The sequence below is a fragment of the Gymnogyps californianus genome, chromosome 28 (genome assembly GCF_018139145.2).
Source record: "Gymnogyps californianus isolate 813 chromosome 28, ASM1813914v2, whole genome shotgun sequence".
NCBI classification, from domain to species: Eukaryota; Metazoa; Chordata; class Aves; order Accipitriformes; family Cathartidae; genus Gymnogyps; species Gymnogyps californianus.
The window spans coordinates 7,420,515-7,441,183 of NC_059498.1; the positions used below are offsets into that span (position 1 = coordinate 7,420,515).

At 51.1% G+C, this 20,669-nt stretch overlaps 3 protein-coding genes across 6 annotated transcripts; 2 read left to right on the plus strand and 1 right to left on the minus strand.

Moving 5' to 3' along the window:
- Positions 1-56: 56 nt before the first annotated feature.
- On the plus strand, positions 57-4,689 carry CNTD1 (cyclin N-terminal domain containing 1). Of its 2 annotated transcripts, XM_050911970.1 has the most exons (7): positions 57-300; positions 403-478; positions 720-894; positions 1,413-1,575; positions 2,068-2,212; positions 2,618-2,714; positions 3,339-4,689. In XM_050911970.1, exons 1-7 carry the CDS (start codon positions 129-131, stop codon positions 3,498-3,500), a joined length of 990 nt encoding a protein of 329 aa, XP_050767927.1. In that variant the 5' UTR covers positions 57-128; the 3' UTR covers positions 3,501-4,689. The 2 variants fall into 2 exon arrangements, with proteins under 2 accessions (XP_050767927.1, XP_050767928.1); XM_050911971.1 differs by lacking the exon at positions 57-300 and having other exon boundaries at positions 459-478; positions 683-894.
- On the minus strand, positions 4,340-9,217 carry BECN1 (beclin 1). Of its 3 annotated transcripts, XM_050911967.1 has the most exons (11): positions 9,091-9,217; positions 8,935-9,002; positions 8,785-8,843; positions 8,211-8,301; positions 7,802-7,938; positions 7,088-7,282; positions 6,723-6,869; positions 6,048-6,197; positions 5,902-5,962; positions 5,304-5,446; positions 4,340-4,953 (listed from the first exon to the last, which is right to left on the minus strand). In XM_050911967.1, the coding sequence occupies exons 1-11, from the start codon at positions 9,215-9,217 to the stop codon at positions 4,785-4,787; spliced, it is 1,347 nt and encodes a 448-aa protein (XP_050767924.1). In that variant the 3' UTR covers positions 4,340-4,784. The 3 variants fall into 3 exon arrangements, with proteins under 3 accessions (XP_050767924.1, XP_050767925.1, XP_050767926.1); XM_050911968.1 differs by lacking the exon at positions 5,304-5,446 and having other exon boundaries at positions 4,857-4,953; XM_050911969.1 differs by lacking the exons at positions 5,304-5,446; positions 7,802-7,938; positions 8,211-8,301 and having other exon boundaries at positions 4,857-4,953.
- A 298-nt stretch (positions 9,218-9,515) lies between these two features.
- Positions 9,516-16,147, plus strand: PSME3 (proteasome activator subunit 3). Its single transcript, XM_050911877.1, has 11 exons — positions 9,516-9,591; positions 10,361-10,393; positions 10,729-10,791; positions 11,292-11,396; positions 11,705-11,753; positions 12,385-12,497; positions 13,036-13,104; positions 13,346-13,413; positions 13,568-13,622; positions 13,879-13,965; positions 14,492-16,147. The coding sequence occupies exons 1-11, from the start codon at positions 9,550-9,552 to the stop codon at positions 14,570-14,572; spliced, it is 765 nt and encodes a 254-aa protein (XP_050767834.1). The 5' UTR covers positions 9,516-9,549; the 3' UTR covers positions 14,573-16,147.
- The last annotated feature ends 4,522 nt before the right edge of the window (positions 16,148-20,669 follow it).

A 20,669-nucleotide genomic window follows, 5' to 3' on the forward strand; every position in this document is an offset into this window, starting at 1 on the left:
CTTCCCGGTTGTGCCTTTTGGACTCTGGGGCCCCAGCACGGCCGTGGCAGGGGCTCTCGGCGATGACGAAGCGCTGTGGTGCTGTTAAAATAATTATCGTCCTTAAGGCTTCTGACTTGAACTGCTAAATGGGGTCCCAAGTGCAAGCAGCATCCCGGTGCCGTGACCCAGGCCCCATCTTCGGTGAGGTTGCTCCTGAGATTATTGAGGATACACTGATCCATTTGGCCACGGAAAACGAACAGTACCTGAGCGAACTGTCAGATCAGGCCGGATGCTTCAAAGAGACGCAGATAGTGGGTAAGACTCTCTTTCTCAACTACAGCTAACTCCTGAGATGATTAACAGCTGTATAATTAGCTTCAGTTGACTGACGTGAATGACTGTTGCACTTGTTTGCAGAATTTATATTCCTTTTGTCTGAAAAATGGCACTTGGACCAATCAGCAAGGTACCAAGCGGTGGAGTTACTTGAAAGGTAATAAATATCCTTAATGCTCAGTGCATTTCTCATTTTTCTCACACGGTTACACTGTGTGTACTCTATACCACTCATTCAAACAACGTGTCTTTTTTTTTTGCATGTCTGGAGCTTTGTCTCTTTACTCATTTAATTCAAAGTAACAGCTATCCGTATATTCTGAGTACATGCAGAATTGCTTTTCTTCCTTTTTCTTAGCAGAAGAGAACTGTCTTCTGAGCAATTGTGGGTTTTGTAGGTTTATGATCAAGCAAGTAGAACAAATCTGTAAGTCCTCCAGAGAGAACGTTAAAAGTCGTGAACAAGGACAAGGGAGCAGCTGGAGCTCTCTGAAAGATCAGATATACGACACGTTTGTTCTGCGACTTGTGTCATGCATTCAGCTTGCAAGCAAACTTTCCTTACACTATAATGTAAGCCAGCTAAACCTTTTCTTATAACATTTTTTAGCAGTGTAGTAAATTATGTAGTATATTAATCTCTTTTAAAAAACAGATTTCCGCTTTGAAAGACAATAGTGATAATGAAATGCAAAGGATATTGAAATGGAGACCTAAATCTCTTCCGTTTAGGGCAGATTGATTGTCACTCATCAAGTAACCATTTGGCAGGAAATGTTCCCGGTACTGGGGGAAAAAAGTACAGGCAGCGGGAAAACAGGGCCCGTGGTTGCCCAAAATTGTACGGGTACAGAGGGTTCACACCTGTCTGGGGAAGGTTTGTGGAGCAGAGGAAACCTGCAGGAAAGAAGGTCCGAGCTGGATTTCTCACGCCAGCCTAAAAGACGAGTTAGACAGCTGGGTTAGCGGGCAGCATCACCGCTGCAGTGGCCCATGCTTAAACTCAAAGGGAGGAGTAAAGGAAGGAAGTACTTTGTTCTTAGCAAGTGCCTTACTGCCCAGAAGATAATTTGTCTTTTTTTTCTCTTCAGATAGTTAACAGTGACACAGCTTTAAAATTTCTGCAATCCTTAAAATACTCATACACTAAACAGGAACTGCTTGAATCCGAGCTTGCTGTTTTAAAAACTCTGCACTTCCAAATCAACATGTCAACTCCTCTGGCTTACGTGGAATTGCTTCTAGAGGTTTTAGGTAAGAGTATTAATAGGAGAGAATGGGAAAGAATTTTTTTAAAAGCATAATAGAGCTATTACTGATCGGAACCAAAATGTCTCATATTACAGATTTTTGCAGACTGTGAAGGCACGTGAAACTTTTCAGATTGTCCAGGGCTTTACTTTTCAGATGAGAACTTTGTCCTTAGTAGAATCTGATGAATGCTGTTGGACAGCCAGTCGTGACTCATTCAGTAAAAGATTAAGAGTTTGAAATCCCCAAAACCTAGTGTAAGGCCACATTTTTCTACAATGACTTACCATTTTCTTTGCCCGGGTCTGACAACCTGAATTTCAGAATGAGTGAAATTATGCTGAGATTGAGAATGCCACAGGCTTTCTCATGCCACAGGCTTTCAGAAACAAAGGGCAGTTGTCACCAGAAATCTTCATCCCTAACTAACACTTCTTTCTAATTCAGTTTAATGACTCAAAATGTGTGGCTGATTATGCACGATCTCTGTGCTAGGACATAACGGCTGCTTGCTTCCTGCAAAACCATTACATCAGTTGTGTATGCAGCTGCTAGACTTCTCCTATCTCACAAGAGATACCATCTACGACACTTTGTTGAAGATTGCCATCGAAAATTCGACACCAAGCAAACTGCAGGTGTAAGTAGCTTAACTGACTATTGCTTAAAATAACTATTGGAAATTAAAACCCTAAAAAAACCCTAAGAAATAGTAGCAAGATTCCCATTATGCCATTTTTCTGGGCATGTTTTAAAAAAATTTAATTTTGGGGACTTTGAGCGTTGTTTATTGATCTTAATATACCAGTTCAAAGCAACGTGCTTCACCACATTTGCTTTAGGGGCAAGTTAGGAAAGTGTTTAACTTAATCGTAAAAATCCAGCTTTAGCACTGTCAATTAAAGTTAACAGTATCAGGCTTTACTTGGACTGAAAGACTGAATAAGCTAACGTATCCATAGCTGTACAGCGATTACAGAAGTAGGTGCTTTTGAACTGTAAAGCTAGCATCGTTTTACACCAGAAGACACTTTTACTCCTGCAGAGCAAAGTTTTTGACAGTAAAGGAAGATTTCATGCTCTTGGCTGTTGGCATCATCAGCACAAGCGTGTTCATACTAAACCCTGGGCACTGGAAGCAGGTACAGTCGCTTCTAAACGCATTAGCTCTACATGAAAAAAATGCGAAGGTTGTTTATATGTTTAAGCACAGCAAGAAGACAGGTAGACTCTACCGGGAGTAGCGTCAGGGAGGTGACATCTTTCAGGTTTTTTAGCAGGAAGCGTGTGTACTTTTGTAAGAGCGTTGTGAGGGTACACGGGCAATTCTGCAGGAAGGCTTGTGCTTGCACTAGTGTGAGCGCATCCTCACGCTTCAGCTTCTTTACAGCCAGAACAAACCCCCACAGACATCGTTTCGTTGACAGGTGGAGAAGCAATCCCATGGGACAACTTTCTCCCCAAACTGCTACTGAATACTGTAACAAACAGCCTATTGCAGATAGTAGCTTTTACATTTTCCTTCTTTAGTAGAAGCAAGTAAATAAAAAAAAAAAAGCACAAAACAAAAAAAAACCAAAACAAGCAAGCAAACAAAAAAGCAACCAAATAAAAAAACCATACTGAGAGGCTTCAACTTTTGTTGAAGTGCACCCACAGAGCACTATTATTCCTGTTAGATTTGGAGTTAGATTAAGAAGTATGTAAACTAATGTCTCTCAGGCACTGGAAGTGAGTTGTTTGTTTTTTGTTTTTTTTTTTTTAAGGTTGTGGAGCATTTAAACTGTATCACTGGCATTACTTCACAAAGTATCTTAGAATTTTCTTATGCAGTACTGAAACACATCGTTGGCAGTACCACTCCAAAGCAGCGCTATAGGAACTGTGGAACAAAAGCTCTAGAGCACAGAACTATGCCTCTTAAATAGAACTATCTTCTACGGCCAGGCGCTAGCGTATCAGTAGCAAACTGTTACGCTGCTGATAATAGTCCATCTTCTGTGACACTGCACAGGGCACCCAACACAATTGGGGTTTACTTTTGGTTTTGAACACCAGGTGTTCTGTAACATTTCGTATGTTACATGTTAATTAGAAAAGTTTGTCCTTTCTAATTAACACAGGCACACAGGAGGAAAGCAGCATTTAGAAATACCTCTTTCAGCACCAAAAGCTTTATTATAAGAGCTACATCTTCTAAGTTATGAATGTAAGTTTCCTTTGAATAAAGAGAAAACTCTAAGAAGAGTCATGTTTTGAAAAGGCATTAATGTGCACGGTATTCCGTTTGGTAATCTGTACTGCTAGACGCAGCTCGGACGCCCAGTCGTTACAAACAGGGCTGTACTTTCCTTTCTCCACTTGCTGCTTTTTAAAAAATTGTCTTGGGCAGCCTGCTGCCGCCAGGCTGCTTGTTACTGTGTTCCCTCTTTGCCAGTGCTCAGAGCCTGTTTGCTGTCACCCTGCGAAAGCCAGCTAGTTGGGCAGTGTTGTGAAAAGGACAGAATCCCACCAGTTTTGAAAGCGATGCAGTTGTCACGACAGCAGGTGCCTGTTCAGCACGTCCATGTACGTGCCAGGGGCTGTTCATGCTGTGCCTGGCATATGCTAGATGAAAGCACTCTCTGTAGAGTAGTGTTTTATTATTTACTCAGTGCACCTCTGTGCAAGAAGAGGCTGCAGGAAGTATTACAAATAGCTAATATCATCATAGCTAACAGTATTTTAAACAGTATGAAACCTTGTCAAGTTCTGTGGCACAAAGAAGTGCTGGTACGACTTAGAAAATACTTTATTTCAAACTGTAGTTACTCTTTAATGACCAAGCAGAGCTTCTGTGAGTTCTTCCTCCTTATTCCCTGTGTTTGTAACATTTCGCTTTTCTAACCTGTGTGTTAAGCTGTAACAGTAGTATCAAACTCACTGGTGTTTTGAAGTTCGACAGTAATTTATACGCATATCTATAAACCCCAAAGTACCAGTTTAGCATCTATTTAATAGCTGATTTTTTTTATTCTGTTCAGCTCAATGATATAACTTTACATATTGCTTTTCTATATACTACTTGTAATAATGGTATTTTAAATAAAGTGTCTTGTGGATTTTTGGTATTGTAAACATTTTGTACTGGTTAATATTAAGAGACATCTTGATTTGACTTTCTCCAACAAAACGCAGACACTCTACAGCTGCCAGGACGCGATCTTTACATGTTACTTGTTATAGAATTGGGATGAGACCCAGGCTAGACCCCACTTCAGGTTAGTTAACATGAATTTTAGTGCTTTTGTCCATTGCTCCTCAGAGTTAAATTGGGTTTTAATAGAGTAAGAGCCACCACTGCCACCTGTATCTTCAATCTTTCCTTTCTCCACGTCCATCCTGTATCACACACAAAGTTTTATTAGTGCGTTACTATTGCAAGCATTTAATCTCAATGTGACGTCAAGTACTAAAATTTAAATCTGACATTCATGTTATTCTATGTAAGAATACTTTGTTTTTAAAGGAAATCTAGCAAGCCTCAGGTCTTCACCTGAGGAACTAGCTTTAAATTTCAATTAAACTAAGAGCAAATGTGGTAATCCTGTACATTATAAGGAATGCCGGATGGTTCCAGAAAGACAGGACTGAAACAGCAAGCAGTGCTGTAGACTGGTCCAGAGGTCAGTCAGTGCTGCGCGGGACAGCACACGAGGTGTTAATTTGACATGTTATATAGCAACACTCACCTATAAGGCAAACAAAACCGAGTTTCGCCTTTTTCCACTTCCTCTTTAAATTGCTGCACGCAGTCCAGGAAAGCCACCATTGCATGATCAAACTTATTGTCCCAGAAGAACCGCAGACCTCCGGAACAGTACAAGGGGAGCTCCTGGAAGAGAGATCCGTTTCAGGCACCCCAAGCACTCCATTTTAGACATGGTCATTGCAGCTCTTTAGTCTGGTGCGAGGCTTAGATCTGTCACAGGATGCTTAGAAGTGGTTTGTGGCACCTAAGAAGTGTGACTTGTTTTGTGGTAAGTGCCTACCACGTGCAGGCTTGGGTTCCTAATCACCAACAATCACCCCAAATCATGCTATCTTCCTCTGGCCCGCTGCGGTGTATAGTTCCAGAGTCCTGTCGTTTTTAACGCTACTGGATGGCAGAATGAGTGGCTTGATATAGGATACGGAGTGAGATATTATTATGTTGGAGAAGTCGGGGCAGCTAGCTCTCCTGTACTATAAATTCATGAAGAGCTGAGCTTGTCTTCTGCGTCCCCCAGCGTGACCAGGGCTCTGCGGCGTTCAAGGTCAATGCCCTCTGATTCGTGCAGGATCTCTTACCTTTGATTTGTCTGTGAGGGACTCTAAATACGAGTGGTTGCCATATGGTACAAGACGGTATCTGAAAGGAGATACGATTCACAGGCAGATGAGTCTAACTGTCTTTATCTGGGTCATAAGTGAAATGTGTATTATATTGCATATACCTTTGAAACTTCAGGCCCATTTTGTTAGCAAGGGCATGTAGCAACAGCACAGTCTGCCCCCAGGCAGCATTGATCTCATTCCATTCTACAGGAACACTGGGGAGACGGCCAAGTCTGAAGTTATTTATTGTGCCAAACTGACCACTGTGCCTGTGATAAGAGGAATTATAAATAAGCGCACCGGGGCAGGAACAGCTTCTAGCACGCTAACCAAACAAGAGCCACGTACTAACAGTTACGGAACTCACGCTGCTAACCAAGCAAAAGCAGGGTTTGGGGGCTCTGGTTAAAAAGCCTATATAAATACCAACCGCTTGATCACTTTTTATGAGAGAGTTCATAAAAAAACCCCACCAACAAACCAAAAAACCCCCCAACCAAATCCCCTGAGCTACCTGCTCTGTAAAGGCTGACATTAGAGCATTACCGTTGGCTAGCACAGTAGGCCCTGGTTCGTTAACAGGGCTAGTGAAAGTGCCATTTCAGTCTCCTCGGACATCTGCACAGCATCGCAAACCTCTCTCAGCTGACACTGTTGGGAGCCGTGACCAGTTGCTTTGTTGTGGGGTAACTATGAGTCGACTAGCACCTTTCCCGTCACATGCAGTGTTACGTAAACGGCCCTGCGTTGCAGATTTTTAGCAAACTGACACGATATTCCAGCGTCTACGTTACCAGATGTGAAAGGTTGCATTGAACACGTTGGTCTTCTTTAATGTATCCAGTTGCATCTGGGCATAGCACATTTGGTTGTCCACGCTTCTGAGCTCATCATCTAGCTCCAGTTGTTGCCTCTTGAATTCACAGTATTCTTTCTGATACCTTTTAATAAAAGCAAGACAAGAAATGCTAAGTGCAGGCTTTTACAGAAAAGTGATTGCTCACACGGTATGCTAGGGTTTTTTTGGTCGGGTCAACTTCAATTTTGCAAAGAACAAGCCACTTGCATTTGGGCGTTATTTACAGGTTTCTCCACATTATAATCTCATTTATCTGTTACTTAAAATCCCTGCCATAAACTGCAGTTGTAGTTCACTCACTGAGCTTCTTCCTGCTCCAGCCGCTCTGCCTCTGCCCTGACTCTCTCGAAGTCTTCAGCCACAATCTTGCGGTTCTTCTCAACGTCCTCCAGCTCCTGAATCAGTTGCTCTTCCTCCAGCGCAAGTTCCTTCAGTTCTGTTTGCAGTTTCTCCTTATCATCCTCGTTCATTTGTTCCAGTATCTCCAGACATCTCCTAAAGGAGAGCAACAGGATTACCAGAACAGGGATGCTGGGAAGCCCCCTGCCAACAGTCCCCGGTTCCGTGACAGCCTGCGCACGCGAGCAGAAGTGCAAACAGGGACTCTGATCTCACGTGCACCTCTCGTGAATCCCGAGCTCTCCGCGTTGGTCCTGCACCGTGAGTCAGGAACACACACAGGAGAACAGGGGAGCGAGATGGTGACCGAGGACCTGTTGCTGCCTGTCAGTAACCATCTCTGTGAAGCCCTCGATCGCGCGGGAACGCTGCCACGCAGGCACCGCGGGCAGGTGGCATCGGTCGTTCTGATGGGCTCACAGACTTCAGCTGGAGAAGCTGTGTACCACAGGACTCTCAAAAACAAATTTTTCATCTCATTCAGACAAAGAAAACCCCAAGCGCTGAAGTCAGGGACGTCTCTTACTGATCACAGAAAGCCGGACCAAGGCTGCATGCCTTCACTAGGCTTCAAGCTAAAGCAACTCGGTCTCAGGTCACCTCCAGATCACTCACGTGTAGTTCTGGCACTCGTTCTCTGTGATGTTGAGCTGTGTGTCTAGTTGATCGAGCAGAGTGTCTGTGCATTCCTCACACAGAGGGTGATCCACATCCGTCTGCCCAGACATAATGTCAAAGAGGTCGCCGGTGACCTGCAGGAAGAGCTCACCGTTAGCTCAGGTGAAGCCGCAGGCAGCTGCCGGCTGCTTTTCAACAGAGAGGTTTGTGCTTCTTCAGTTGGCAAAGTATTTTTTGCAGGTCAAATCTTGATTTAAAATAAGCCAGCTTTACTGAACTACTCACCAGCAAAAATACTGGAAGGCCAGCGCTACGGGAAACTTCACAGTTTAATCTTGCAGAGCATCTAGAAAAACCGATGCTCCGTTCAAAAGCATCCACGTTTACCAGCTCATGTAAAACTTGCCTTCAGTCTCCGGCTGAGGTTTTCCATCGTGCCGCCATCTGACGCCTCTCCGATCAGCGTGAAACTGTTGGCGCTTTCTGTTGACATCATTCTTGGAAAGAATTGTATTGAGAGTTGAGTGCCGAGGGCCCAGGGGAGCCAGGTCTAGTGCTAGACTTAAATCTGAGACTAGTTCAAGAGTCAGAAAGGAAGAACGCGCAAGACGTACTTGCAGAAGGACGGGGGAGCCTGCGTTTCAGAAGAGCTCTATCGGGACAGCGTTTTGTGTTAACCCGTAGCTAATAAGCAGCGTCCTAAATACCGTGCATTTACGTATATTCAAAGGGCTGCGCCGCCGCCTGCTGAGGAGCCCCAGGGCCACGGGGATCCCTCGGGGGAAGCTCTAAGGGGGTCACACGACACAGGCTGTTACGAGTGCCCCCGCGGCAGAGGGGACGCCCCGCGGGGGGACCCCTTCCCCGGGCAGTTCCTCAGCGCCGGCTCGGGCCGCCCGCGGGAAGCTGCCGGGGGCACCCGGCCCGCGGCCGGGCTCCGAGCTGGGGCGGGCCTGGCGGGAGTGCGGCGGCGGCCGTACCTGGCTGGCGGGATGAACCTCCGGGACACGCCATCCTGCCGGTTCTCCGCGAAGGCTTCCTGCGGGGCAAGGGGACACCGTCACCGGGGGGGGGGGGGGGGGGTGTCCGGGGAGGCGGGGGGCCCGCCGCCGCGCCCGATCCCGCCGTACCTCCGTCAGGGCGCTCTCCTCTTCGTGCGCGTCCCCGGGCCGGGCAGGGGCGGCGGTCAGCAGCGGGGCTGCGGGAGAGGAGGCGTCACCCGGGCCCGGGCCTGGGCCCCCGCCCCGGTGCCGGCCCCCGGCCCCCCGCCCCCGCCCCGCCGGTACCGGTGAGCTCCTGGATGGTGAGGCGGTCGAGGATCTTGAAGGAGGTGTCGAGCTTCAGCGGCTGGCTGCAGCGCTGGCAGACGAAGCTGACCTGCGTGGTGCAGGCGGGCGGCCGGCTCCCCTCCATGCCGCCGCTCAGCCCCGCGCCCGCTCCGCCATCGCCGCGCGACGGATGTGACGCAGGCGGCAGGACGCGGTCCTGGCAGGGGTGTAGGGGGCCGCGGCGGCCATTTTCTCTCGCCGCGCACCCGGACGGCCGTGTGAGCGGCCAGGACCCGGCGGCGCGTGCGCGCGCGGGGGGGGGGAGGGGGGGGAAGGGCGGTCACGCGGGCGGCGGGCGCGCGCGGCATTGGCGGGCGCGCCGCGTGAGGTCAGTTCCGGTGGCGGCGACGCCGGTGGTGGGGCAGGCGGCAGCGCGGCCCCGCGCCAGAGCGAGACCCGGACCCGCCCGCCGCCGCCATGGCCTCGCTGCTCAAGGTGGACCCGGAGGTGAAGCTCAAGGTGCGCCCTCCGCGCGGCCCGCCCCGCCGCCGCCGCCGCCGCCGCCCCCCCCCCTCCACGGCCCGCCGCCGCCTCGGCGGCCTGCCGCCTCGCGGCCCCGTCGGGCTGGGCTGGCGCCGGCCCGGGCCTCGGGGCGGGGCGGGCCCCGCGGCGCCGCCCGGCCGTTTCGCCCCGGCCGTTGGTCGTGCGGCCGCCGAGCGCGGCCCGCCCGCCCGCGCGGTCCAGCCGCCTGGCTCTGCCCGCCCCCGGCGCCGCCGCCCCCGCGCGCCCGGCCGCCGCGGCACCGCGGCTCCGCAGGAGCGCCGGGAGGGCGGGGACGGGACGGGTCCGGGGCCGCTCTGCGGCCGCCCCCGAGCGGTTCCCTGGCGGAGGGCGGTCGCTGGCCCAGGCGCGGGCTGGGCGTGTGCGGCACGGTGGATCTGCCTCTCCGCGCCCCGTGCCGCCGCCAGCCCGGGCGGGAGCTGCTCGGCTTGCCGTTCCCCGCCGTTGCTCCGCGCCTTCCCCCGCGCTTCTGGGCTGACCTTTTGAGTCCAGCCCGTGCAGGCGAGGCGGACGGGGAGCTGCGCCTAGCGTCCTCTGGCAGCTGCCGCTCCGTCTTTATGGGCTCTGCCAGTGCTCGGGCGTTTCTCGGGAGGACGAGAGCTGCAGCTGGGGAGAGCCGGGGCTCAGGCTGTAGCTGAACTCGGCGGCTGCAGGGCGCAGTGCCTGGCTTGCGCTGAGCCCTGCTTTTTGAGAGTGAGTCTGAACTGTTGCTTTTTTCCTTCCGCAGGTTGACTCCTTCAGGGAGCGGATCACGAGCGAGGTGAGTATCCCTCTGCCGCTGCCCCAGAACGTGACAGGATGGGAAAGAGGCCGTTCGGCCGTATCTTTCTGACAGACTGGATTGCGATTTGAGCCTCTCCTGGAAGCTTAGCAGTGCTCAGAGCGTCAGTCACCAGCAGAGCGTCAGCGAGGTTACGTAGCCTCATGGCTCTCCTGGGTCTTCTCACCTTGGCTTAGCGTGACGGTTGGCAGCAGGCAGAACTTGTGTTCTCTCCTGTTTCCTGCCTTTGGACAGTTGATTTCCCTGGTGTTCTTGCCCGCTAGTGGGAACCTTGCAGCGTTGTTTCACGTCATCGTCTGTTCTTTCTCTCTCAGGCTGAAGACCTGGTGGCAAACTTTTTCCCAAAGAAGCTGTTAGAACTTGATGGGTTCCTTAAGGTAAGGTATACGTTGTCCTCTGTATCGTTTCTCATTTTCAAGCTACATGTTGAAAGCGATGTGGCAGATCCTGTCCTGTGTATTTTCTTCTGTATTTCACCTTGTTACAAAGACGCGAAGCAGCGGCTCGGTTGCTTGCGTGCATTTGAGTGGTGTTAGCTCTAGAGGGGGTGCTTCCTTTTTCAGTTTTCTTTGTGTGATCACCACATCTATCTTTCTTATGTATTTGGCAAATTCAGGCTGTTCTTTGCGATGCTGCGGTCTCACAGGGGCTCCAGCGTTGCAGGCAGTTGATAGCTTTGATTGCAGTCTGGAGCTGGTACGCTGTTCTTGGGTGGAGGGAGGTCTCGTCACAGGCCTATTGTTAGACCTTTTTTTTAATTCATCCTTATTTTACAGTTGGGTAAGAGGGAGGTCTGAATCTTTTGTCTTCTCATTGTGTTTAGTGTGACAGAATTTGTTAGTTCATAATTAAATAATGAATCTGCTTTATTTTCCAGGAGCCTATCCTCAATATTCATGATCTCACTCAGATCCATTCGGACATGAACCTCCCAGTGCCTGACCCAATTCTTCTTACGAACAGCCATGATGGACTGGACGGGGTAAGGTTACTCTCCTGGCTGTGATCCCTGCTTCTGTTAATTAAAACTGCATGGCTTGCTCTGTGCTAGAGTAGGATATTCTTATTTAATAACAGGCTATGGCTCTCCCAAAGGCTTTTAGGAATTGGTCTCCCGAGCCTGGGAAGTCTGCTGGAGGTAACGCTGTGCTCTGCAGTCCTCCTTTGCTTTTAAAGAAGGATGCTTAGAAACCAGGAGCGTAGCAGAGGCTCTAAAGTTTTCCTTGTTTCCTTTGCAACACTGTTATAGCTTACGACTAGTTTGTGAGTAAAACATTTTGTATATTTTAGCCAAATATGAAAAAGAGGAAGCTGGAAGACCGCGAAGAGACCTTTCAGGGTAAGAGTCCCCAAGTCTCTTGTGTTGCTGCCTGCCCCCTGAACCGGTGCACCGTGCCTTAGGGATATGAAATCACGTGAACCCCACTTGCCCTGTCCTGACAGCAGCTGCTGCTCATGCAGGCCTGTCCCCGCAGCCTCTCAGAGCCTGACCTACGGACGTTCTGTTGTGGAGGAGTCAGGTTCCAGCTCTTAGAAGCGTAATTGGGAGTACTCTGATAGACACAAGTAGTACTTGCTTGAGCTTGGCCTGCTGACAGAGGCAGCTGATCTCCCTGTGGCTCCGTGCTGAAAGCTCTCCTTGTCTGGAGGAAGGTACCAGGCTTTGGGTTAAGCTGAGGCAGAAACAGCTCATACACATGCATCAGGAAAATCCTTTGCGCCCAGCCTCAGCAGCCTAGAGCTCTTCAGCTCTCGTTTCTGCTCCGTGTTTTCTCTTTTCCTTCCATTGTGGCAACTGCTGTTATCCCATGTCAAATTTCCCCTTCCCCACAGGTTAGCTGTAGCCTGGCTCAGTGTCCGCTACTGGCCTTTGCCGGAGATAGACGCTCAGGTGGACCTTCGGTCTGATCCCCTGGCGCAGCTCTTCCTGCGTGTCGCTGACGTGAGGTGTTTTTCTCCTCTGCTGCTAGGTACCAAAGTGTTCGTGATGCCCAACGGGATGCTGAAGAGCAACCAGCAGCTGGTGGACATCATTGAGAAAGTGAAACCAGAAATCAGGCTGCTTATTGAGAAGTGTAATACGGTGGGTGCGAGCGCTGGAGCAAGTGGAGACAGTAGGATGCTTTTGCTCCCGGAGAGGCGAAGCTGCTCTGAGTGGAAGGAGCAGGCCTCTCTGTATCCTGTAGATGAGGAAAGGCGGGATTCGTATTGCAGTGTCTGAAAAGTGGCTAGGAGGTAGGGGTAGGGAAATCATGTTTTTCTGAGCCCTCGGGGAGCTCTGTAGTTCACCTCCTGAAGGAGGACAGTGTCTCTTTCGCAGGCTCCTTCCTTGAGGCTTTTCTTGACCCTCCTTTTGTGCAGCCACAGACACCTGCCGAGAGCTTCTGTGGCACAGTCAGGAGAGCTTCCCATGGGAAGCTGTGCTTGTGCTGGCTTGTGTGGCGTCCCAGCCACGTGGGAAATGATCTCCTCAGAAGTGTTGCATGAGCATGAAGGACCTGCAGGAGTTTATCTTGAACTGCGTGGCAAAGGCAGGGTCCTGGGGGGCTTTTGGTAAAACTTCTGAGAGAGGTCTCTGTGAGATGTTGGCATTAATCAGCGTTGTGATCTCTCCACCGCAGGTCAAAATGTGGGTGCAGCTTCTCATTCCCAGGATAGAAGATGGAAACAACTTTGGTGTTTCTATTCAGGTAAGGCACCGCTGGCTCTATGCCCTGCCGTAGGAGAGAGCTGTGCTCCAGGGACATGGATCTCTTGGGTTCCTCGGAATGTTTCACGTGATGGTATCCAGCAGCTGCAGTCATGGGGTTGGTTTAGGTTTTGAAACCCAAACCTGAGCTTGACGTTGCACTGCTGAGACATGTTTCTTTCAGAGCCCTGAAGGCCAGCTGCAGTCTCGTGAAGCTAATGGCTTCCTTGTCTTCCCTGCAGGAGGAAACAGTTGCTGAGCTTCGAACTGTGGAGAGCGAGGCAGCGTCCTACCTGGACCAGATTTCTAGGTAGGCATGCGTAAAACAGACCTCTTTTTTTGGGATCCCCCTGGGAAAAGTAAAGTGCTCGGGGAAGGTCCCCCAGCTTTTCTAGGGCAGCTTGGGCCTGAAAAAAATCTTGATGCTGTTTACCTGACCTTTAGCCTCTCCCTTTTCCTACCAGATATTATATCACAAGAGCAAAGCTGGTTTCCAAAATAGCTAAGTACCCTCATGTGGTAAGTAAACGGGAAAGCGGAGATTTGCACGTTACATGCTGCTGCTTTTTGGGACTCTTTGGGCCGCTTCATCACTGTCCTTTTTGAGCTGAGGGTCCTGGGGGGAAAAGGGGGGATCATACAAGGATGCAGGACATCTGTGTTAGAGGAGAGCAAGCCGAAGGGGGGGTTCCTTTGTAGAAGGTAGGACCTTCACTTGGGGTATGGGAGGCACAGCTGAGCTCAGGCCACTCAGCCATGCGTCTGCTCTCTGTAGGAGGACTACCGCCGCACAGTGACAGAGATCGATGAGAAGGAGTACATTAGTCTGCGCCTGATCATTTCAGAGCTGAGGAATCAATATGTAAGTGAAAAACCGGAGCTCGCACTGGCTCCCTGCGCCGCAGGGCAGAGAGCTGTGGAGAGCGCGCTTTCGATCCTGCTGCTGCTCTCCCCTTTCCCTATGAGTACACCTAGTCCTGGCAGGAAGCCTGTCTCCTCCCCGCTCCGCTTTGGCTCTAATGAGAAGAGCTGACTGTTGCCTCTCCACCATCTCCTAGAGATGCAGGTGTTTCCAACTGAGCGTTCACAGGAGTCTAGCACAAAATATTCCTTCCACCTCTGTGGGAACCTGTGATCCTAAGCTCTTCATGCAGTACAAGCCATTCCTGGGGTCTGTAAAGAAATCTCTTTTTGATGTTACACGCAGTGGCTTCTGTAAAGTCTGGCTGAAAGAAGCCCTTATCTTAACTAGGTGTGTGATTGCACGCCGGGGGTTGAGGGTAGTGCCAAGGTGAGCTGTGCTGCTGTTTTAACCAGTTCTCATTGTGAAAGCTGAACGCTGGATGATTTCACCCTTCTCGTCTGAGTCCTGTTCTCCCTTTCTGCAGGTCACTTTGCATGACATGATCCTTAAAAACATTGAGAAGATCAAGAGGCCTCGGAGCAGCAATGCTGAGACCCTCTATTAAGTGTCAACGTTTGAACTTGAGAACTGTTCAGTCAACTAAAGACCGTCATTGCCTTGGTTTGTTACGTGACTATCGAGATGGGAAACTGGCTGGAAATAGTATCGCATTCTTAGTTAAACTCTAAAGAAATTCTCGCCTAGTTTTGTGATTGGTTTTGTTCAGGTCTCAGGAGCTCTCCCTCCCTCTGGTAACTGGTAACGAGAAGGCCGTGCTGCTTTGGGGTGCCCTAGAGGCTACTGCAGAGCGAGAGCACCAGCCAGGCAGGAACATTCCTTCATGCCTTTCTTCCTACCTGAGTAGGAACAACACTAGAGACCAAGCCCCTGTCCTGTCCCATCTCTTGGCTGGAGGCTTCACTGGGGTCTCTGGGAATGGGGCAGACAGTCTTCAGCAGGAGAGCAAGCCCAGGTGGTGGTGCAGTGGCAGAGACGCGCTCTCTCTTCACTGCTGGCTGTAGCTGGGCCCCTCTGCCCCCGGTGCTCTGCACTGACCCGTTGCAAAGACAGGGGAACCTGCCCCTTCTGGGCCGGTGGCAGCAGCCACGCTCCAGTGCCGCTGGGCGGTCTGCGCTCCTTTTCTGGCTCTCTTGTGACTCAGCAGAGCCTGCCCCATCTGTCTCTGCCTTGTCAGTTCTGGCTCGATCAGTGCAGAGCGCGAGGCGGTGCTTGAAACTAGGGCTGGTTGCTGTCCTGGCTGGTCGTGAGCTCAGGTGGCTTCTGCTCCTGTTTGCGATTTGACTAGAGCCGCTTTCTTGGCTAAAACCAACGTTACTTCACCTACGTCCTAGTGCCCCTTCAGCACGAGGTGCTTTTGCCCAGGCTGAGAGACGGGAGGGGCCGGAGGGCCGATACTAAAGTCCTGATAGTCTCCGCACATGGTCAGACTGAGACCCGCTGTCTCCTGGCAGTGCTCCCCGCTGCCTGGGCAGAGCAGGCCAGCTGCGACAGTTGGTGCTTGGGGGTGAGGATGGCCGATACCCACCCGGTACCATTGCAGACCTTGTAGTCTTTCCCCTGCAAAGGGCACGCTCGTGTGCCTGGTGACTCCTCTAAGCCGCTGGAACGTTTCATGGTCCATTACAAACCCCTTTGGAAATGACTGGTTGTGTTGCGTCAGTTTTTGTGTGTGGCAAGTGGGCCCATAACGCTGCAGGCTCCAAAATTTTCTTATTTATAGTATTTCTACTTAAGTCCCCTATTCGGGGAACATTAAATCATTTGTTTCAGGAACCTCGCTGTTTCCCGGGTCTCGCTGTTACACCTGTATATTCTTATTGTGCAGTAGCCTTAATAGTTGTGTTAACCTCATTGTAACAACAGTGACAAATGGAATGAACTTTCTCCCCTTCTTTTTTTTACTTTGTTTTTGTTTCTTCTGCTTCCACACCTAAGAGCCATGTTGTCTCTTGCTGGTTTCCCAGGGATTTGCCCAGAGTGTGGAGGGCCGCTGGCCCTTGCTATAGACTCTTCTGTTGTTGTTTGTAGTAAGTCAACTCTTAGTCTTCCCGCTAATAAATATTCAGTAACAAACCAACTGCGTTCTAGCTGCTGTCTGGGAGCAGCACTTCCCCTCGTGTTTCTTTGTATTGATTCCTTTTAATTTGTTCGGCTCTCTTTGCCAGATGAAAGTATGTAAACTTTTACCATGTCAAGAAATTAAAATAAGGTACTTGGAATTCTTTTAAGGTAGCCCCTTGTGTGTGATACTGAGCTCTTAGGCTGTGCAGTGTTCATGTCTGTTCTGGTCCTGTCTTTCTCACATTGCTCCTTCCCTGCATTCTCCTCGTTCCTCTTTTTGACTGTGTTGTAAACTGCTATGCGCTGCTTTGTAGGTTGTCTCTGTTCCTTTAGCGTGCCTTACATTGGGCCCACGGTCTTGGCTTTAATGGGATCTGTCCCATCTCAGCCCAGTGGGTGGGACTCGGGCCCTCTCGGTTAAAACAGGCGCCAGAGATTTGCGTGGTGTTTCGCTAAGGGTCTGCAGCCTGCCCCGTGGCTGCTCCTGCACCTCTGCCAAGCAGGTGTCTGCAGCGCTGTCCTGCGGCAGGCGCCTGGATGCCGCGCCTGGTGCGTGTGCTCCGTGCGGGGTCCGTTCCTCTCTTGGCCGCTCCGTGCATGTGGCACCAAAGGAAACGCAGGCCGCCCTGCAGCCCCCCAGCCAGCGCGTCCTCTGCTCTCCCCAGGGGATCGTCCTTGTTCTTGCTGCGCTTCCTCCCGTGCCTGCTGCGCCGCAGCCCGGGGTGCAGAGACCTCTCCAGTGGCACTCCTGTTCCCTAAGCGTCCTGTCCCCGAGCCGCAGGGGTGCAGGCCCCGCTGTGAGCCTGGCCCCCCGGGACAGGCAGAGCCCGGGGCTTGGCCGCCCTTCCCGGCCGGGGTGCCGCTAGGTGGGGCCCGTGCCCAGCCCCAGCAGCGGCCGCCGAGGACCGGGGGCTCCTGGCTGGCACGTCCAGCCTCGAAAGCTTCAGCTGCTGGGAAGCAGGAGCAGCCGCTTGCGGAGAGATGCTCCCGCAGGGCCGCCTGCCCCACGGCGCTTCCCGCCGCCTGGGAAAGTCCCACTGGTGCCCGAGCCGCGCCAGGGAAGGTGGGAGTCGAGCTGGGAACGGGTCGCTGGGGGCCGAGGTGGAGGGAGCCCGAGCTCAAAGGAAGCTTGCAGGACTCGATGTGGTGCAGCACGGGGGGTTCCTCCTCACCGCAGCCGGAAGAAACTGACCTCCCAGAGGCCTGTGCCAGGAGCCCTGCGGAAGGACGGAGCATCCAGGACAGTTGTCTCGGCGGGTGTTGGCAGGGAGCGTGGTTCATCCGCAGGAGCAGGGGAGGGTTTGTTGTCCGCGATCTTCACCCCTCAGTCTCAGTGCAGCGGTTTCTGCTTCGCTGCCCGGGAGAAGTGGCAGCGTGCCGTCAGGGCTCGAATTCACAGGTTCTTGAGACATCCCAGCTTATATGCAGTGACAGTTAAAACTTTGAGAGGAGAATAAAGGCACAGCAGTTGTGTGCAGACACAAACGCTGCCAGAAACGCAGCCGGCATGGGTAAGGGTCAAGCAGTTTCCACTGTTGAGATGAGAGAATGGGAGTGGGAGTTTTCCAAAGTCTGAGGTCTGGCTTGGACTATGCTTAAGACTTGCCCGTGTCAGGAAAGTTGGCAAGGGGTTTTCTGTGCCCTACTCTTTACCCAGCTGTCTGGCAGTCACTGACTCCGAGTTTCCCTGAGCCAAAAGCTGTCTGTCTCTGGTTTTGGTTTCTATAAATTTCGGAGGCTATTTTTTGCCACCTCTACTACCTTTCTGTGCGAGCGAAAACCAGCAAACTCCTCTCTTCCTTGCTTTGTTTGGGAGACGTGGGCAATTTAGCAAATATAAGATGTACTGATGGGCAGTACCTAAAAGCAACCGTGTAGCCAAAATAAGCATCGGTAGGATGTGAATTCTCCATATTAGGTGTGGGACAGAGTGACGGGCTAATCAGACTGGGGAGCTGAGTTGTGGGAAGAGGTATGTGCACCAAACAGGTCATAAACAAGTTGTGCTGTTGTTAGTGAGACATGTAATTTTTTAAATTCTAGGTTAAATTTAAGCTGCTTCAGGCTTCTTTTGGAGAAGGTACACAAGCAATTTTCAGTGGTATGTGTGGCCCTTAAAGATCCCTGATTGCTTTTCATCAGTAAGGTATTGACACAGGTTTCCTGGCTCTGCAGGCTCGGTTAATTACTCTGCTTCCTGAAATTTCTGCTGCAAGATGGAGATGGATTTAGGGCTGTTCCGTTTATTCTGAAACAGAGCTCCCAGAAAGTGCAGGCTGATTCTTGTGTTGCTTGTAATAGGCTTTAAAAGTCCCCAGCTTGAAAAGTACAGCAGAAACGGACAGTATTAAATAACGTGGTATTAGACATGGCATCCGTGGCACATATCCTGTAGCGGGGCAGAGGCAGCGCAGAAAGCTTCGTTTGTGCCATCTGTGTCCTGCAGACCTGGAGCGTGTGCTGTGGGTTGGTTTGTCATGGGGATGTCATTACAGGTTAGGGTTTCTCTTTTTTTCCCAAACACCCGACATGCACAGAACTAAGAGTGTTCCCACACTTTATTTTCAGACATCTCCCAGGCAAGCTGCAGGGTTGAGTTGTGATTTGTGGGGCAGTAAGGCCTGTGGAGTTTATCCAGTTCTCTTAAACTACTGCTGTGCTGCTTAGAAAATGACCATCTGTAATTGCAGCCTGTGCCTTGACTTTTGGGGACTTGGGATGCAAAACCAAGAGGCGAAGTCAAAACTGAATGATCTGCTCTTTTTGTACTTCTTTAGGGAAACGTCAATGGGAGCATTGTGCTTGCAGCCTCAGAGGTTCGTGCAGTAGTCTCGGCTCAGCTGTGTAGGTGCGTGTTGCAGCAGAACACTTGTCAAATTCCTGGGAGGCAGGAGGTATGTCCTAGCTCTGCTCTGAACCTTAACTGGGGTAACAGCGCTTCCTCCGTGCACTCTGAGTGAAATGGATACCATCTTCGAGGCTTACACCAAAAGGGAATTTTTCTGTCAAGCCTAACTCCGAGTAATCCTCGAAGCCTTGTTGACTTTATGGATTGAAAGACTGACTTGGCAGTCAGTGCTTCTTTGCTTAATTTGGGGCTACTCAGAGGCATGTGATTCTGCCACTGGAGGCCAGCTGAAAGTCGATGAGAGCAGGGCACCTCTGAAACCTGTAGCTGTTGCATCCCGTGTAGCCAAGGCTCTCTTCTCATCTGTCCTGTCTCCCCTTTGTTTGCGTCCGTGCCACAGGGTGAGCCCCTCTCCTGGCACAGCGGCCACGTGAATTGACCGCCGTGGCTCTGCAGGCTTTGCTGGCACACCAGCCGGTGAGGCAGAGATGACGCGTGCTGGCACGGACCGAACGTGCGTGTCCCTGGCCTGCACAGCTGCAGCCTGGGCTAAAGAAGGCTGAGGCTGCCGGTGGTGGTGAGGATAATGGAGCGTGTTCTATGGCAACGTGGCCTTCTGCCTACCAGTGTGGTGTCTGGTAAGCACGGCCGGAGGACCGCAGACGGGCTGAGTCCAGGGCTGCAGAGGAAGAACTGGAGGCAGTGCTGAGGCTGGGGGGTGTCTCCCACCAGGAAACTCTGACGGGAGGAGGAAGGGAAGGCCAGGGTGAGGTGAGGTGAGGCTGGCAGCAGGAGTGGAAATGTTGGGTTGAATCTCCGGCCCTGGTTCTCTTGGATGCCTTGTGCTTCTCAGCACCAGCTCAGGGACAGGCAGGGATTGTAGCTAAAGCGGTGCGTCTGGTCTACCCCAAGCACCTGCCGCATGGCAGGATGGAGCACCGAGTCCGTTTGTCTGGCCCTCGCGCTGCCAAGGCCTTTCAACAGCGCTGTGAGACCAGCAGAGAGGCCTTCGGTGGGGGTGGCAGAGGGCAGTTGTCTCAACCTTTGGTAGAGATCGTGGAGGTGGCTGCTCAGCCTGGACAACGGTAGCCTGGCAGCACGGTGACAGCAGGCACTGCCATCGGCTGCCTGCTTGGATGCCGCAGGTAGGGAGTGGTTTTGTCCTTGAGGGAACTTCTCGAAGGTGCACCTCAGCTTATCTTTGAACCGGAGGCAGAGGCAAAAGCTGCGTGATCTTGTTTCAGCGGAATGCTGGGAATTGTTCATAGCTGTTCAGAGGGGCAAACTAAGAGCTAGTTGTTCACAGCACGTGGGGCCTGAATCTCATCCTGAACTACATCTCTTCATGCCTGCCAAAGTTTTTCTACTACTACACAGATGGATGTGTTTTCAGCAAAGGCTTCCATGTGGAAGATTAAAAAAAATAAAATAAAAAGTAACTCCAAGCTTGGAATCGTGCTGCCAGGGAGAATGTTTACAAGGAAGCAGCCTGATAAACAAGGAAATTTGGTGAGTTGCAAAGAGGTGAAATTCTACAGTGTGGCAACAATTCCCAGCTTGTCAGAGCCTCACAGTGGTCCCAGCCACCTCAGGCTGACTACAGGATCTTCGTTTTTACAGGCAGCCTCAGGAAGCTAGGTTGGACTGAAAAAGTAACAGAATTATGTGAAACTTGTCTGAGTCACTGACTCTGCATCTCCAGTAGTTCTTTCAGGGCACTGCTCGTGGAGGA

Coding starts and splice junctions, on each gene's coding strand:
- CNTD1 (XM_050911970.1), top strand. CDS start 129: ATGGGGTCCCAAGTGCAAGCAGCATCCCGGTGCCGTGACCCAGGCCCC. Junction 479..719: donor GCGGTGGAGTTACTTGAAAG/GTAATAAATATC, acceptor TGGGTTTTGTAG/GTTTATGATCAAGCAAGTAG. Junction 895..1,412: donor AACTTTCCTTACACTATAAT/GTAAGCCAGCTA, acceptor TTTTCTCTTCAG/ATAGTTAACAGTGACACAGC.
- BECN1 (XM_050911967.1), bottom strand. CDS start 9,217: ATGGAGGGGAGCCGGCCGCCCGCCTGCACCACGCAGGTCAGCTTCGTC. Junction 9,003..9,090: donor CACCATCCAGGAGCTCACCG/GTACCGGCGGGG, acceptor CCTCTCCCGCAG/CCCCGCTGCTGACCGCCGCC. Junction 8,844..8,934: donor AGGAGAGCGCCCTGACGGAG/GTACGGCGGGAT, acceptor CTTGCCCCGCAG/GAAGCCTTCGCGGAGAACCG.
- PSME3 (XM_050911877.1), top strand. CDS start 9,550: ATGGCCTCGCTGCTCAAGGTGGACCCGGAGGTGAAGCTCAAG. Junction 12,498..13,035: donor TTATTGAGAAGTGTAATACG/GTGGGTGCGAGC, acceptor TCTCCACCGCAG/GTCAAAATGTGGGTGCAGCT. Junction 13,623..13,878: donor TAGCTAAGTACCCTCATGTG/GTAAGTAAACGG, acceptor TGCTCTCTGTAG/GAGGACTACCGCCGCACAGT.